The 18483-nt window shown below is 42.2% G+C and overlaps 1 protein-coding gene across 1 annotated transcript in view; it reads right to left on the bottom strand.

The window, feature by feature from the left end:
- The window catches only part of LOC130298198 (zinc finger protein 850-like), a 173492-nt gene that overhangs the window by 126621 nt on the left and 28388 nt on the right, over positions 1–18483 (bottom strand). The window contains exon 5 of the mRNA XM_056551115.1: positions 12707–13213. Coding sequence (XP_056407090.1) covers positions 12707–13213 — 507 coding nt within the window. The remainder of the gene's footprint in view (positions 1–12706; positions 13214–18483) is intronic.

The raw sequence follows: 18483 nt of genomic DNA, 5'->3' as shown, positions 1-18483 counted from the left end.
GCTTAGCTTAGTCATAAAGTGAAGGGGCTACAACTCCCAGCATGCCCAGAGAGCCAAAGGCCGTCCGGGCAGGATGGAAGTTGTAGTTTTGCAAAAGCAGCAGAGGCAGTTGCGCTCTGCTACGTTAATGCAGTATACAGTCACATGTATAGATGGCTGGATACGGTGATCACAAGGCCACTTACCCACCTCCGTTTCGTGCTCCGTCACTGGACATGTAGCAATGCAGGAAAATGACGGAGCTGGAACGGGGGTGGTAAGTTAGGCTCTCCAGGTAATAACCCATTTTTTTTTTGTGTTTGTCTTCTTGTTTCAGATACGTGAATGCGGAGGACTACATTGGAATCGGTGGACTACGACGATGACCTGCATTTTTTTCTTTTCTTTTAATAAAATGGTTAACGAGGGCTGTGGGGGAGTGTTTTTCCTAATAAAAATGTTTTAACTTGTGTGTGCTTTTTTTTCTTTGTTATTACTTTACAGGCTTAGTAGTGGAAGCCCTCTTGTAGACGGAGTCCATTACTAAGTCGGGGCTTAGCGTTAGCCCCAAAAACAGCTAGCACTAACCCCCAATTATTACTCCGGTACCCACCGCCACAGGGGTACCGGGAAGAGCCGATACCAACAGGCCTAGAGCGCCAAATATGGCGCTCTTGGGCCTAGGCGGTAACAGGCTGGTGTTATTTAGACTGGGGAGGGCCAGTAATGATGGTCCTCGCCCACCCTGGTAACATCAGGCTGTTGCTGTTTGGTTGGTATTTGGCTGAAAATGAAGACTGGGAACCACACACGTTTTTTTTTTTTTATAAAAAAAAAAAAAAAAAAACGTGTGTGGTTCCCAGTCTTTTCATTTCCAGCCAAATACCAACCAAACAGCAACAGCCTGATGTTACCAGGGTGGGTGAGGACCATCGTTACTGGCCCTCCCCAGCCTAAATAATGCCAGCCTGTTACCGCCCAGGCCGAAGAGCGCCATATTTGGCACTCTGGGCCTGTTGGTATCGGCTCTTCCCTGTACCCCTGTGGCGTTGGATACCGAAGTAATAATTGGGGGTTAGTGCTAGCTGTTTTTGGGGCTATCGCTAAGCCCCGGCTTAGTAATGGACTCCGTCTACAAGAGGGCTTCCACTACTAAGCCTGTAAAGTAATAACAAAGAAAAAAAGCACACACAAGTTAAAACATTTTTATTAGGAAAAACACTCCCACACAGCCCTCGTTAACCATTTTATTAAAAGAAAAGAAAAAAATGCAGGTCATCGTCGTAGTCCACCGATTCCGATGTAGTCCTCCGCATTCACGTATCTGAAACGAGAAGACAAACACAAAAAAAATGGGTTATTACCTGGAGAGCCTAACTTACCACCCCCGTTCCAGCTCAGTCATCTTCCTGCATTGCTACATGTCCAGTGACGGAGCAGGAACGGAGGTGGGTAAGTGGCCTTGTGATCACCGTATCCAGCCATCTATACATGTGACTGTATACTGCATTAACGTAACTGCCTCTGCTACTTTTGCAAAACTACAACTTCCATCCTGCCCGGACGGCCTTTGGCTCTCTGGGCATGCTGGGAGTTGTAGCCCCTTCACTTTATGACTAAGCTAAGCTACACCCCACGCTAAACTCTCTAAACTACACTTCATCTGCCTGTAAAACTAAGTTAGCTACACTACACCCGTGTACAACTACACCAACTATGCTAGAACTGGACTAACACTACACTACGCTAACTAATCTAAGACTACGCTAACAATACGCTATGCTAAATATACTAAAAGTATGCTAACACTACACAAAGTGCACTAACACTACACTACGCTAAAAGTACGCTAGCACTAAGCTACGCTACAATTGTGCTAACACTACGCTATGCTAAATAAGCAACAACTGCGCTAACACTATGCTATGCTAAAAACTGTAAAACTGCGCTAACACTAAACTAAAGCTATGCTAAAATTGAGCTAACGCTACGCTAACTACTTTATACCTGTGTAAAACTACAACTCCCAGCATGCCTGGGCAGCCTTTAGCTGTCTACGCATGCTGGGAGTTGTGGTGACTTCACTGCACTACAACTCCTAGCATGCCCGGGCAGCCTTCAGCTGTCTGGGCATGCTGGGAGTTGTGGTTCCTTTGCTGTCTAATCTAAGCTAAACTACAACTCCCAGCATGCCCGGGCAGACTTTAGCTGTCTGGGCATGCTGTGAGTTGTGGTCCCTTCGCTGTCTAATCTAAGCTAAACTACCACTCCCAGCATGCCTGGGCAGCCTTCAGCTGTCTGGGCATGCTGGGAGTTGTAGTCCTAAACTACAACTCCCATGCTGGGAGTTGTGGTGCCTAACCTCCTTTCACTATTAATGCTAAACTATGCTAAATTACAACCTACACTAATGTACGGCTACACTACCAACCTACGCTATTTGTGTAGTGCTGCGCATGCGCAGTACTACTTTAGCATTTGCGTAGTGCTACTTTAGTGGTGCCCGCTGCTCTACTTTCTGTTCCCCGTTCCCTGAGAGTTAACAGGGGACGGGGAGCAGAGCAGCGGGGGGGAGGCAAGCGGTTGTCAGCTCTATCGGGCATAGGGATCCTGATAGCACTGTCGAGCGATCGCGCTGGCGGGTGACAAGCTGATAACGCCGCTATCAGGCATAGGGATCCCGATAGCGGTGGCGAACGAGCGCGCTGGCGGGTGACAATAAAACAGTAAGTATTAGCTTCTGTGGCCCAATACCGCTCTCGGAATCGGGCCACAATGGCCATGAGAGCTCCGTACAGCTTCGGGCTATTACAGGGAGAGATCCTGTCCCTGTGATAGCCCAAGTGAGACTGCTGTGAGGTTAAATATGTCACGTGACACTCGCACACACCCCCAGCCCCCGCAGTAACCAATGGTTGGGGGGTGTGCGAGTGTCAGCCTATAGAATGTGATGGAGGCGGAGCGCTCGAGCAGGGAAAACTGCTGAGTCACTCCATCACAATCTATGGCAAATCACAATCTACGGCACTGCACCGGCCCACAAGGGAGGAGGATTGGACTCGTAATGAACCAGATATATATTAGGATAAACCCCCCTCATGGGGCAGCACGGGGGCTCAGTGGTTTGCACTGTTACCTTGCAGCACAGAAGACAACATCTGCAAAGAGTTTGTATGTTCTCCAATGTTTGTGTGGGTTTCCTCCGGTTTCCTCCCACACTTCAAAAACATGTGACCCCAATGGGGACAGTGACCAATATGAGTGTACAGCGCTGCGGAATCTGTGGGCGCTATATAAATAAGGAATTATTATAAAGGAGTCACCCTCAATTATAATAGACAACCCCAATTATATTAGACACCCCCCAATTATAATAGACAACCCCAATTATATTAGACACACCCCCAATTATAATAGACACATCCTCAATTATAATAGATACACCCTGAATTATAATAGACGCCCCCTCAATTATATTAGACACATCCCCATTTATAAAGGAGACACCCTAAATTATAATAGACACACCCTCATTTATAATAGACGCCCCCTCAATTATAATAGACACATCCCCATTTATAACGGAGACACCCTAAATTATAATAGACACATCCCCATTTATAAAGGAGACACCCTAAATTATAATAGACACTCCCTCATTTATAATAGACGCCCCCTCAATTATAATAGACACATCCCCATTTATAATAGACGCCCCCTCAATTATAATAGACACATCCCCATTTATAATAGACGCCCCCTCAATTATAATAGACACATCCCCATTTATAACGGAGACACCCTAAATTATAATAGACAGACCCAAAAAATAATACACACCCTCAATTATAATAGACATACCCACAAATATAATAGACATATCCTCAATTATCATAGACACCCCCCCCCCCCCCAAATATAATAGACATACCCATGACTATTAGTATGAGTTAAAGGGGTACTCTGCTGGAGAACATTTTTGTGCCAGAAAGTTAAACAAAACAAAAATCTTAATCCTTCCAGTACTTATCAGCTGCTGTATGCTCCACAGGAAGTTCTTTTCTTGTTTAATTTCCTTTCTGTCTGACCACAGTGCTCTCTGCTGACACCTCTGTCCATGTCAGGAACTGTCCAGAGCAGGAGCAAATCCCCATAGCGAACCTATCCTGCACTAGACAGTTCCTAAAACGGACAAAGGTGTCAGCAGAGAGCAGTGTGGTCAGACAGAAAAGAACTTCCTGTGGAGCATACAGCAGCTGATAAGTACTGGAAGGATTAAGATTTTCAATTTACAAATCTGTTTAACTTTCTGGCACCAGTTGATTTAAAGAAAAAAAATTGATTGCAGCGTTTAAAATAGGAAAATAGCATTTCCAGCTGGCTGAGGGAGCTGATCAGGACCGTCACTACAAAACTGCGGGGTACCAAGGACACAAGAGGAGGGTCCCTCACCTGCCTCCGGCGCGTCCGATCGATGATTGATTGCTCCAAGCCTGAGATCCAGGCTTGAGCAATCGACCACCGATAACACTGATCAATGCAATGCTAAGGCATAGCATTGATCAGTGCTGGCAATCAATGTACTGTATATTATAGTCTCCTAATGGGGGCAATAACATTGCAAAAAAAAAGTGTTAATAAATGTGATTTAACCCCTTCCCTAATAAAAGTTCAAATCACCCCTTTTTCCCATTAAAAAAAATAAAATAAATAAATATAAACATATGTGGTATCGTGCGTAAATGTCTGAACTATAAAAATATATCGTTAATTAAACAGCTCTGTCAGTGGCGAACACGTAAAAAAATTCCAAAGTCCAAAATAGTGTATTTTTGGTCACTTTTTATACCATAAAAAAAATATTAAAAATCGATCAAAAAGTCAGATCAAAACAAAAATGGTACCGATAAAAACTTCAGATCACGGCGCAAAAAATGAGTCCTCATACCGCCCTGTACGTGGAAAATTACAGTTATAGGGGTCAGAAGATGAGAATTTTAAACATATACATTTTCCTGCATGTAGTTATGATATTTTCCAGAAGTGCGACAAAATCCAACCTATATAAGTAGGGGATCATTTTAATCGTATGGACCTACAGAATAATGATAAGGTGTCATTTTTACCGGAAAATGTACTGTGTAGAAATGGAAGCCCATAAAAAGTTTGAAAATGTTATTTTTAATTTTGTCGCACAATGATTATTATTTTTTTTTTTCCGTTTCGCTGTAGATTTTTGGGTAAAATGACAGATGTCATTACAAAATAGAATTGGTGGTGCAAAAAAAAAAAAAAAGCCCTCATATGGATCTGTAGGTGCAAAATTGAAAGGGTTATGATTTTTAAAAAGTGAGTAGGAAAAACGAAAGTGCAAAAATGGAAAAACCCTAAGTCCTCAAGGAGTTAAAGGAGTATTCCAGTTAAAAACTATTTTTTCACATCAACTGGCTCCAGAAAGTTAAACAGATTTGTAAATTACTTCTATTAAAAAAAAAAAATCTTAAGCCTTCCAGTACTTATCAGCTGCTGAAGTTGAGTTGTTCTTTTCTGTCTGACCACGGTGCTCTCTGCTGACACCTCTGTCTGTCTCAGAAACTGTGCAGAGCAGGAGCAAATCCCTATAGCAAACCTCTCCTGCTCTGGACAGTTCCTGACATAGACAGAGGTGTCAGCAGAGAGCACTGTGCTCAGACAAAAAGAACAACTCAACTTTAGCAGCTGATATGAAAAAATAGTTTTTAACTGGAATGCCCCTTTAAGCTTGTAATAAGAGATCCTGCTGAAATCCTTCAGTGATAGAAACTTAGGCAATGACTCTTGTTGTCGGGTGAATATTATGTCATCTGCATAGAGGGAGATTGTCTGGTTCCTTCTCCTATTGAGACCCCAGAAATACCAGGATCTTGTGGAACTGCTTGAGCTATAGGTTCTATGCAGAGGATAAAAAGGGGGACGGTTCACCTTGTCGGGTCCTGTTACTAATCATAAATTCTTGTGATAATTCTCTGTATGTAAAGACCCCAGCATATGGGGCTGTATATAGAGCTTTTACTGCATCCAAAAAGTCCCCCCCCATCCCCCTCTGCTGGATGGTGAGAAGGTAAACCACCGGTTTATACGGTCCAATCCCTTCTCAGCATCCAGCGACCGAAACAGTAGACTCCTCCTCCAGCGCCACATCATGGAATAGGTTCAAGATTCTCCCGGTGTTGTCACATGTTTGGCGACCTTTAATAAACCAACTGAGGCATCAACATGGAAAGACGGCCTGACAGAATTTTAGTGTGTATTTTTAAATCCATATTTAACCCCTTAAGGACCACGGACATAAATGTTTGTCCTGGTGCTGAGGTGTCGATGTTTTCTTCTGGTTCGGCCTTAAATTGTGAGTGACGGCCGCTGTATACTGCTGAGGGCCGACACGAGAAATAAACACCAGACAAAAAGTTGGTATAAATCTCCTTCTCAGCAGAAGCACCGGCTAAGGAGCTGTCCCAAGGAGTTCTGTTTATTATACGGGAGTACATTGTTTTTTACAGTTGACAAAAAGGGGAGGTTAGTTATCACATCAAGTCATCGTGTTATATGTTGATTGGTTATTTGAGTATTGTGTATGTATATATTAACATTTTAAGCATTCATTTGCTTCCTGATAATTGGTCACTTATGTTGCAATTTCTCTATTCTAACAGAAAATTCCAGATGTATCAGTCATTCTGCACAGTCTGTATATTTTCTCAAATGTTTTGTTTCCAGCTTCCAGCTTCTTCTTTATCTTACAACTTTCGTCGTCGTCCCAAGGTCTTCAAGCAAATAGCAAACTGATATGTAGTGTAAGGGTAACAAATATCTTTCTGCAGCATTAGCAATAGCATATAAGTATTAATATATTGATTAACAATCAGAATCATTATATAGGTACTTCACACACCAAGGACGTACATTTACATCCTGTACATGACCGCGAGGATCGGAGCAATGCTCACATCATGCACTGCAGGACCCGCCTGCTATGAGCAGCCAAGGACCCGCCGGTAATGGTGGACATCAGCAATCACACTGATACCGCCATTAACCCCTCAGATGCCTTGATCAATACAGATCACAGCATCTGCAGCAATGCGCATTTTTTTATTGAAGATCGGATTGCCCATGGCGCTTCCGCAGGCATCCGATCATCTAAAATGGCCGACAGAGGTTCACCAAACTTCTGCTCTGGTCTGAGATCAAGCAGACCAGAGCGGAAGATTGCCAATAATACTGATCAGTGCTATGTCCTATGTATAACACTGAACAGTATTAGCAATCTAATTATTGCTATAAATAGTCCCCTATGGGGACATAAAAAGGGTATTAAAAAAAGTTTAAAAAAAAAGTAAAAAAATAACAATTAAATGTGAAAAATCCCCTCCCCCAATAAAATGTAAATACCTTTTTCCCATTTTACCCCCAAAAAGCGTAAAAGGAACGGCGTAAACGTTAAAAGAAAAAAATCAAAAATTGCTGTTTTTTTGTCTCTTTTGTCAAAAGCAGTATAATAATAGAAAAGTATATAACATGGGGATCATTTTTATTGTATTGACCAACAGAATATGGAAAACATGTAATTTTTACTGTAAAGTGTACAGCGTGAAAACAAAACCCTCCAAAATTTACAATATTGTTGTTTTCATTAAAATGTTATCACTAAAAAAAATTATTTTTTAGGATTGCCGTACATTATATGGTAAAATGAGTGATGTCATTAAAATAAAAGACGGAGAGATCTTATTCTGGTTTCCTGCTCCTAGAACAGGGTTGTACTGTCCACAGCTACTGCAGATGTAACACAGTCACCTATCTAGCTATGTGCGGCCGTACACAAGCGCGTACAACAAGCGCATACACAAGTCTTTATTCTATTCCAGATGGTAAAACTCCTGATATAGATCCTGGAGATCGGGTGGTGATAAAGAGACACACAGAGTCCTGACCTCCATGTGACCGGCCTTTCCAAGTCCTGCTGACAATTACTGGTGTATCCTGAGAACTATGGACACATGTGGACAAATTCTGAACGTTTGGCACTTTTGTGTGAAGAATGTGCTGAGTGCGTATGATCCTATATCCACCTGCCTTATAGCTGCGCCCACTGCGGTGCCGACACTAAGAACTATTTTCAGTCTAATATACAAGGACCAGGGTGTGGAAAACCACCATGTATCACAACATATTCTCCGTATAGGAATCATTATACCACAAACCCTATAATTCTCTGTATAGGAATCATTATACCACAAACCCTATAATTCTGCGTATAGGAATCATTATACCACAAACCCTATAATTCTCCGTATAGGAATCATTATACCACAAACCCTATAATTCTCCGTATAGGAATCATTATACCACAAACCCTATAATTCTCCGTATAGGAATCATTATACCACAAACCCTATAATTCTCCGTATAGGAATCATTATACCACAAACCCTATAATTCTCCGTATAGGAATCATTATACCACAAACCCTATAATTCTCCGTATAGGAATCATTATACCACAAACCCTATAATTCTCCGTATAGGAATCATTATACCACAAACCCTATAATTCTCCGTATAGGAATCATTATACCACAAACCCTACAAACTGTGTTGACTCCACATCAGGACTCTGGACATGATAAAGAGAAGTGAAATGTCATGTGACCCAGATAATATACCTAGGGGCAAGTAATGGAAAATTATAGAACAAGGTGATAAATTACAAATTACAAAAAGATAATGAGATGGATGTGACGCTATTATGGTGCCGCCTAGTCACATGACACATTAGGCTTCTTTCACACTACCGCCATCTTCCTGCCTTCTGACACTCGTTATTCAGCAAAAACAGATCATTAAAAAATAGATACAATAACTGAACATATCGGGTGATAACTGATGCCCAATGTACATTATTATAACGGCATTCTATCAAAAATAATTGACATATTCCATCCGTTACTACCCGTTATTTCATCCGTCATGCACTGTTGTAGTTATTTTATGTCCGTTTTAACCCCTTCTGGTTGTGATGCTGTATGGAGCATGCTCAGTAGCAATAACGGATCATAACGGAATATAAAAATACTGGGTGCTAACATTCATCATCCATAGACTTCAATGTTAAAATGTTAACGTCTGTTAATCCATCGTTATTTTTGACGGGACAAAAATGAGTGCATGCACCGTTATTTGCCCCGCGTCAATAATAACGGACGTTAGTCATAAGGGGACATAACTGATCATGAAGGATGGTCAAAGAATGAATAAAGAATGGACTTACTTAGGGGTACTCCGCCCCTAGACATCTCATCCCATATCCAAATAAGATGACTGGCCCCCTGTGCCACTTTATTTCCCCTGTGACAAATCACCCCTCCCTTTATTACCCCCTGTGCCACATCATTTCCTCTTGATCCCGCTCTGTGCTATTTCATTACCCCTTTATTACCCTTTGTGCATATTCATCACCCCCTCTGCCACTTTATAAAGATGAATTTATACAGAAGGTACAAATGGGAGAATGAAATGGCTCAGGGGGATCAAGGGGAAATTATGTGGCACAGGGGGTAAGGGGGGGGGGATAATTAGGCCCACTGCACAGGGGAATAAGATGGCACAGGGTAAAAAAAGGGAGGGGGGTGATAAATGATACAGGGGGTGATTAAATGACACTGGGAGATTCTACTGTAATATTGTTTTTCATTGTGTTTTATAGGTAAATAAACTCTGGAGTTAGCACAGGACAGTATTCCGTCATTTAGGAAGAATTTGGAGCCTTTTTCCCAATAGGGGACATCTCTAATAATGGACACTTTTATTCCCTGTGAGTGTCCGCTATTGGGAGATTCTACTGTAATATTGTTTTTCATTGTGTTTTATAGGTAATTAAACTCTGGAGTTAGCACAGGACAGTATTCCGTCATTTAGGAAGAATTTGGAGCCTTTTTCCCAATAGGGGACATCTCTAATAATGGACACTTTTATTCCCTGTGAGTGTCCGCTATTGGGAGATTCTACTGGTACTTAATGAAAAGGTTCTAAAAGTAATCTAAGGAGAACAAGTCTCCAGGGAATTGCTCAAGAAATTTTGCCATGAAACAGGTTCCTCAAGTTTGAACAACTGGGAACTTTTTTTGCACCGCTGCGAAATGGTTCGAGGAGGTAGAAGATCTCTAGTATATCGGAATAAGACGTCTAGTCACCAATAGTAGGTGTGTGATTCAGCAAGTCAGAAATCCGAAGAAGTAACCGCAAGAAGAACAATTTCCAGAGTATAATTAATCTTCTTTGCTGTAACCAACAAAATACCGTATATACTGGAGTATAAGCCGAGGCCCCTAATTTCACAAAAACCTCAGAAAAATCTATTCATTTGAGTATAAGCCTATCATCACCAACTGCAACAAACACCCATCCCCCCATCATCATTCCATCCTCTGTCATCATTCATCCCCCTCCTGTCCTCATCCACTGCCACACACACCCACCCCCCGTCATCAACCATCCTCCCTGTCATCATTCACTGACACAAACACCCATTCCCGTCATCATCCATCCCCCTCCTGTCATCATCCATCCCCGCAACATCATCCATCCTCTCCTTTCATCATCCCCCTCGCTTATCGTCTAATCACCTTTTCCTGTTGCCTGGCAGTAGAGAAAGGTACACTCTGTGATATCAGGGGTGTCCTTGCATGGCGGCCTCAATGCGCAGCAGCGACCCTACCCCAGAATCACTATTTCGGGGCCAGCCCAGAGTGGAGAAGGTGGATGGACCAGACCAGCTCACTTTTCCCACTGGTATGCGGACAGTCCCTGCGCAGACAGTCCCTTCAGCGTCCCTACCCTGGATGAGTCCGGGGCCGTCCCGGTAAAGATGGATGGCTCCCCCCCCCCAACCTGAATGCCTGGACTGATGTCACTGCTATTTTTTTTTCACTTGAGTTTAAGCCGAGGGGGACATTTTCTGCACAAAAAAAAGGTGCTTATACTCGAGTATAAATTGCAATCGAAATAATCTGCCAGAAAGATTGAATTTTCAAGCAGGACCCCTATATATGTAAAAGAGTCCATGGCTCAATCACACACCTCCAACATTGAGAAGATTCTGGAATACCATGTGACAAAAGGAGAGGAGGAGTCCCATACCCCCGACAATATAACTTATATGAACTCTCCTGTATACGAATACAGGGGGAGGAGCCACGTGAGCGCTAGAGATAAATCCGCACTGTTCTTCAGAGAGTTGGATATTCAGCTCCTCTTCTCATATAAGATGCATTTTGGTTACTATTAGGAGCAGAAGAAATCAGATAAGAATAAAGCTTAGATAGTATTATTATTTAGGGAATAAATACAATCTCTCTAACCAATTTCAGGGACGCATGTTAGTATAACGCTTAAAACATTGGAGAGTAAAAATAAATTTACTTATAAAACCCCAGAAAGCCCGAGATTCCTCTATGGCCAAAGTCTTAGTAGAAGAATATAAATCTCGTAACGTAAAAGAATGTAAACGTTCCCACAAAGGGGAAGAGGGAAAATGTGTTTAGTAATAACCATAGGGAGTAAAGAAAGTGGGGTTAGGGGAGAAGGGAAATCAGAATCAGTCGTAGAGCAGTCTCGTAATACCGACAAAGTTATATATAAAAGAGGAAAGAACTAGAGAGGCCAAGGAGGAGTGCGGGGGCCACAAAATGGGCCCTATAGAAGGAGGGACTGAGGAGAATTCCATATCCACATGAGGAGGAATATAAAGGGGAGGATGAGAAAAAGAAGAGCGAACGAGCTCTAATAATCCAGACGAAGGAAAAGCTTTATAATAAGTGTGTAAATCCGGAAACACAAAACCGCCGTCTAATGTCTTCAGGGTGAGCGTCTATACGGGACACGTGGTCTCTTCTGAATCATAACAAAATTACTAAATAACCATCGGATAGAAGAAAAATAACAATTCCGTACTATGATAGGGACGGACTGTAAAAATATAAAATATTATTGGTAAATATAAGATTTAAGAACCTTTTTCCTTCCAATCCACGACATATATGGGAATTTACGAGCGTGTAACTGGGTCTTCAATCCGTGTAATAATGGCGCAAAGTGTGAAGTAAAGAGATCTTGTACCAGATGTGATCAGATCTCTAGGGATTTTATACCCCGGGGAGGACAAAGAAAAGGAAAAGAATTACACCGATGTTTACTGAACCCGGGGGACGCTGAGATATTGACGACTTCTCATATAGAAAAATGGATTTTAGGATCTGAGACCGAAAATAGACGTCAAGACGGGAAACGCTGGTCTAGGTTTGTGATAAATAAAAGTATCTGCAGCGTCTTATGTTCAGAAGAGACGATCTTCAAGGGAGACGCGCGGATCCTGTCTGATGCCTTGAATTAAAGTCTCTATAATCATAATGAGAAGGGGGCGGGGACAACACTGACGCGTTACATTCCCTATATACAACGTCAGGGACAATATTACATTTATTATAAGTCCAGTGTGCGGAGATGAATATAAGAATAATAAATCATATAAGAAAGAAAACTTTTATTAACAATTGGTAACAAGTTTGGAGATGCAGTATATGATATATGTATAAATGTCAGATATCCTATGTACATGGATAATATATAGATGAGTTATCTGCATCATTTACTGCTCTGAATTGGCTTCTCTCCTGTGTGAGTTCTTTTATGTTTAACAAGATTTGATTTCACAATAAAACGTTTTCCACATTCTGAACATGAAAATGGCTTCTCCCCTGTGTGAGTTCTTTGATGTTGAACAAGCTTTGATTTTGCAGTATAACATTTTTCACATTCTGCACATGAAAATGGCTTCTCCCCTGTGTGAGTTCTTTGATGTCTAAAAAGACTTGATTTCAGATTAAAACATTTCCCACATTCTGAACATGAAAATGGCTTCTCCCCTGTGTGAGTTCTTTGATGTTGAACAAGATGTGATTTCTCCGGAAAACATTTCCCACATTCTGAGCATGAATATGGCTTCTCCCCTGTGTGAGTTCTTTTTTGATGTCTAAAAAGACTTGATTTCTGATTAAAACATTTCCCACATTCTGAACATGAAAACGGCTTCTCCCCTGTGTGAGTTCTTAGATGTTGAACAAGTTGTGATTTCTTAGTAAAACATTTCCCACAATCTGAGCATGAATATGATTTCTTTCCTGTATGAGCTCGTTGATGTCCCACACCCCTTCTGTGACCTTTATTTTGCTGAACATCCAGTGATGACTGAGAAGACAGGACCTGTATATAAGGATGAGATGACAGATCTTGGCTGTGAAGGGCTGAGGGTGTATCTGGGATAATGGAATGTTCTTCATATGTATCTTGTGTGATATCATCATCTGCTTTATAATCTGAAGATATAAGATTCTCCTCTGATCTCCTGGTACAAGAATCTGCAGAGAATAACACAGATTTTATGATCAGTATTAACCCCTTAACAACCCAGGAAATTTAAGCTTTTGTGTTTTCCTTTTTTTACTCCTCTCCTCATAGCCATAACTATTTTATTTTTCCATCTACACTGGAGAGTTTGTTTTTTGTGGGACTGATCTTACATTGTATTAACACCCTTAAAATAGAAGTCAGGTCCATACAATCACAACAATATCTCATTTGCATATTTTTCGTTACATTTACTAATTTTATAAACAATTCCAACAAAGATAGCTTAACATTTTTACACCAAAAAGTGAATATATTATTGGAGAGTTTCATTTACATTTAACATTTTTTACACTTTTTGATTCTTCTAAAGGACTTGTATGAGTAGTCATTGGATTGCTCATACAGATCAGTGCAGTACGTATTTACTGCATTGATCCATTAGAGCCGACTATAGACAGGCTGTATCAATGGCAGTCCTAGCAAAGGCCTTGGGCTGCCATGACGATGGATGGGCCCCCCATGTTCGCTTCGTGGTGAGCCAATCCTTACCACTGCACCACCAATGATTCTTACTAAGGCTGTATAAATGCTGATGTCAGCTTTGACAGTAGCATCTAAGTGGTTAATAGCCAGCACCAGAGATTGCTCTGTGTCAGCTATTAGCTGCGGTCCTCAGTTGCTGAATGCAGCCAAGATTCACCTGGTATAGAGAGGGCTCGAGTCCCGGGGCCACCCAATACACCCTAAATGGCCTCATAAGGTAAATAAACATCATGGGTAATTAACCTCTTAAAAACGCAGGGCGTACCTGTACCTGTAACCCTGCACTTGCTCCCCTGCTATGACGCGGAGTCACGGGCTGACCCCGCGTCATAGCAGGTCAGTCCCCGATGGCTATCAACGGCCGGGACCCGTGGCTAATACCGAACATCACCGATTGCGGTGATGTCCGGTATTAACCCCTTAGACGCATCGATCAAAGTTGATCGCCGTGTCTGAAATGAAAGAAAAAGCTTCCCAGCAGCTTAGCGGTGCTGATCGGGATCACCGCTATGCTATGGCATAACATTATACAGTGTCTGCAATCAGAAGATTACATGTAATAGTCCCCTATGGGGCGTAAAAAAAATTTGTAAAAAGAACGTTAATACAGGTGATTTAACCCCTTCTATAATAAAAGTTTGAATCAGCCCCCTTTTCCCATTTAACTTCACCAGGACCAAGGGCGTACAGGTATGCCCTGACGTTCTGGGACTTGACCAAGGGTGTACCTGTACGCCCTGGACCCGTTAATGGGGTTTAAACCACTCACCAGCAGAGAACGGGTTAAACCCGGTGGGTCCCGGTTGTTACGGGCAGCCAGGACCCACGGCTAATGCCGGGCACCGCCAATACCGACCATTAACCCTTTAGACGCCGTGATAAAAGTTGATTACAGCGTCTAAAGTGTGGGCTTAACAGTGCCGGTTAGCTCAGTGGAGCTGATTGGGACATCCGTGGTGAAATCGCAGGTCTCGATCAGCTGACTGGACAACGGGATGGTCCTCACCTGCCACCTCGTCGTCCTTTTGGCGATCTGCTGCTCCAAGCAGAGCACAAAGAACACTGATCAATGCTATGGCATAACATTGATCAGTATAAGCAATCAGAAGATTTTTTTTTTAGCCCCCATAGGGGACTATACCAAGCAAAGTGTAAAAAAAAAAGTTAATAAAAGTGAATTAACCCCTTCTCTATTAAAAGTTTCAAATACCCACCTTTTCCCATTTTTTTAATAAAATAATGTAATAAAAAATAACAATAATCATATGTGGTACCACTGCGTGTGTAAATGTCAGATCTATTAAAATATAAGGTTATCTAAACCGCACGGTGGATGGCGTACACGTACAAAAATACCCAAAATTTTGCATTTTTGGTCACTTCAGATACCATAAAAAACTAAAAGTTTTCAAAGTGATCAAAAAAGTCCTATCAAAACAAAAATGGTACCAATAAAAACTAAATGCGGAAAAATAAAAATGTTATAGGGGTCAGAAGATAACAATTTTAACCCCTTGGGGACTCAGGTTTTTCCATTTTTGCACTTTTTGTTTTTTCCTCCTCACCTTTTAAAAATCATAACCCTTTCAATTTTGCACCCACAGATTCATATTATGGCTTTTTTTTGCGCCACCAATTCTACTTTGTAATTACATCAGTCATTTTACCCAAAAATCTACGGAGAAACAAAAAAAAAAAATCATTGTGCAACAAAATATAAAAAACAAAAACAAAAAAAAATATGCAATTTTGTAAACAGGTATACATTTTGCTATGGGGATTTGTTTGTACTCTGGACAGTTCCTGACATGGACAGAGGTGTCAGCAGAGAGCACTGTGGACAGACAGAAAATAAATTCAAAAAGAAAAGAACTTCCTCTGTAGTATACAGCAGCTGATAAGTACTGGAAGGATTAAGATTTTTAAATAGAAGTAATTTACAAATCTGTTTAACTTTCTGGCACCAGTTGATTAAAAAAAAAATATATATTTTTCACAGGAGTACCACTTTAATCCTTCCAGTACTTATCAGCTACTGTATGCTCCAGAGGAAGTTGTGTAGTTCTTTTCTGTCTGACCACAGTGCTCTCTGCTGACACCTCTGTCCAGTGTGGTAATACTGAAAAGAACTACACAATTTTCTCTGCAGCATACAGCAGCTGATTAGTACTGGAAGGCGAAAGACTTTTAACCTGTTAAGGACCCATGGCGTACCTGTACGTCCTGAGTCCGCTCCCGTTCTATAACGGGGGGCCACAGCGGGTTGGGCCCGGGCTCTAACAACGGCCGGGACCCGTGGCTTATAGCGCGTGGCATTGATCACGGTGCCGTGCGCTATTAACCCTTTAGACTAAAATGAAAGTGAAACCATAGCTCTTCTCTGCGGGCGTGTGCGCCGTTTTACATTCATTTTCGGCAGTCGCGGCTGCCGACGGCACTTCGCCCGCTCCGTCCCCCGGGCGCACAGGAGCTCACTACAGGCGGGGTGTGCGCTCGGGGTTCAGGTGCCATTACTAAGTCTCTCTGTATTTCTTCGGCGGCCCGGCGGACGTTAGCTCCGCCCACCAGGTTGCATAAGCGCTTCAGCAGCGCAAATTGAGCCACCAATCAGCGCTGTGCGCGCGTTTGGGGCCATGCAGGGGCCAATCACAGCGCCCTTGCATCTGACCCGGCCTCTTCCTTCTATGGGCCGGCGTCTTTCTCTCTCCTCACAGCCACGGTGCAGAGTCCTCACAGCAGCTGCCTAGGGACACAGACTTGGGTCAGACTGTTCATTTTTTGCTATGTCCGTGCCCAGAACTGTCCCTCCCTCTAAACAGATATCTGGAATATTGGTTACTCATTACGCTTGTAAAAACTGCTCTGCAAAAATGCCAGGTTCTGCTGAACCCACTTGTTCTGCCTGCTCCACTGCTCCCCCAGACCCAGACCCCCCTGCTATTTCTAACCCAGGTGCTCTTTCAGACCCAGTGGGTTCGGCCGCCCCTCCAGCCTGGGTTTCCTCCCTCTCCCAGTCTATAGCCTCTAACAACGGCTGGGACCCGTGGCTAATAACCCTTTAGATGCGGCGTTCAAAGTTGAACGCCACGTCTAAAATCAAAGTGAAACCATGCCGGTTAGCTCAGGGAGCTGTTCGGGATTGCCGCGGCGAAATCGCAGCATCCAGAACAGCTTATATGACAGCCGGAGGATCCCTACCTGCCTCCTCGCTGTCCGATCGCCGCATGACTGCTCAGTGCCTGAGATCCAGGCATGAGCAGTCAAGCGGCAGAATCATCGATCAGTGGTTTCTTATGAGAAACCACTGATCAATGTAAAAGATCAGTGTGTGCAGTGTTATAGGTCCCTATGGGATAACAATGATCAGTATAAGAGATCAGTGTGTGCAGTGTTATAGTCTCCTATGGGATAACAATGATCAGCATAAGAGATCAGTGTCTGCAGTGTTATAGTCTCCTATGGGATAACAATGATCAGTGTAAGAGTTCAGTGTGTGCAGTGTTATAGTCTCCTATGGGATAACAATGATCAGTATAAGAGATCAGTGTGTGCAGTGTTATAGTCTCCTATGGGAGCTAAAACACTCCCTTAATAAAAGTTTGAATCACACCCCATTTCCCATTTTTTTAAAACTGTGTAAATAAAAATAAAAATAAACATGTGGTATCGCCGCATGCGGAAATGTCCGAACTATAAAAATATATAGTAAATTAAACCGGACGGTCAATGGCGTACGCGCAAAAAAATTCCAAAGTCCAAAATAGTGCATTTTTGGTCACTTTTTATATCATGAAAAAATGAATAAAAAGCGATCAAAAAGTCCGATCAATACAAAAATGTTAGCGATAAAAAACTTCAGATCACGGCACAAAAAATGAGCCCTCATACCGCCCCATACACGGAAAAATAAAAAGTTATAGGGGTCAGAAGATGATAATTTTAAACATATACATTTTCCTGCATGTAGTTATGATTTTTTCCAGAAGTGCGACAAAATCAAACCTATATAAGTAGGGGATCATTATAACCGTATGGACCTACAGAATAAAGAGAAGGTGTCATTTTTACTGAAAAATGTACTGCGTAGAAACGGAAGCCCCCAAAAGTTACAAAATGGCGTTTATTTTGTCTCACAATTATTTTTTTTTCCATTTCGTCGTAGATTTTTGGGTAAAATGACTGATGTCATTACAAAGTAGAATTGGTGACAAAAAAAATTAAGCCATCATATGAATTTTTAGGTGCAAAATTGAAAGAGTTATGATTTTTTAAAGGTAAGGAGGAAAAAATGAAAATGCAAAAACGGAAAAACTCTGGGTCCTTAAAGGAGTAGTCCAGTGGTGACTCAGTGGTGAGCAACTTATCCCCTATCCTAAGGATAGGGGATAAGTTGCAGATCGCGGGGGTCCGACCGCTGGGGCCCCCTGCAATCTCCTGTACGGAGCCCCGACAGCCCGCGGGAAGGGGCGTGTTGACCTCCGCACGAGGCGGCGGCCGACACGCCCCCTCAATACAA

Source organism: Hyla sarda (assembly GCF_029499605.1).
Source record: "Hyla sarda isolate aHylSar1 chromosome 1 unlocalized genomic scaffold, aHylSar1.hap1 SUPER_1_unloc_4, whole genome shotgun sequence".
Classification (NCBI taxonomy): domain Eukaryota; kingdom Metazoa; phylum Chordata; class Amphibia; order Anura; family Hylidae; genus Hyla; species Hyla sarda.
Note: the sequence above shows the minus strand (reverse complement) of the source record. Positions and strands in the feature narration are given on the sequence as shown.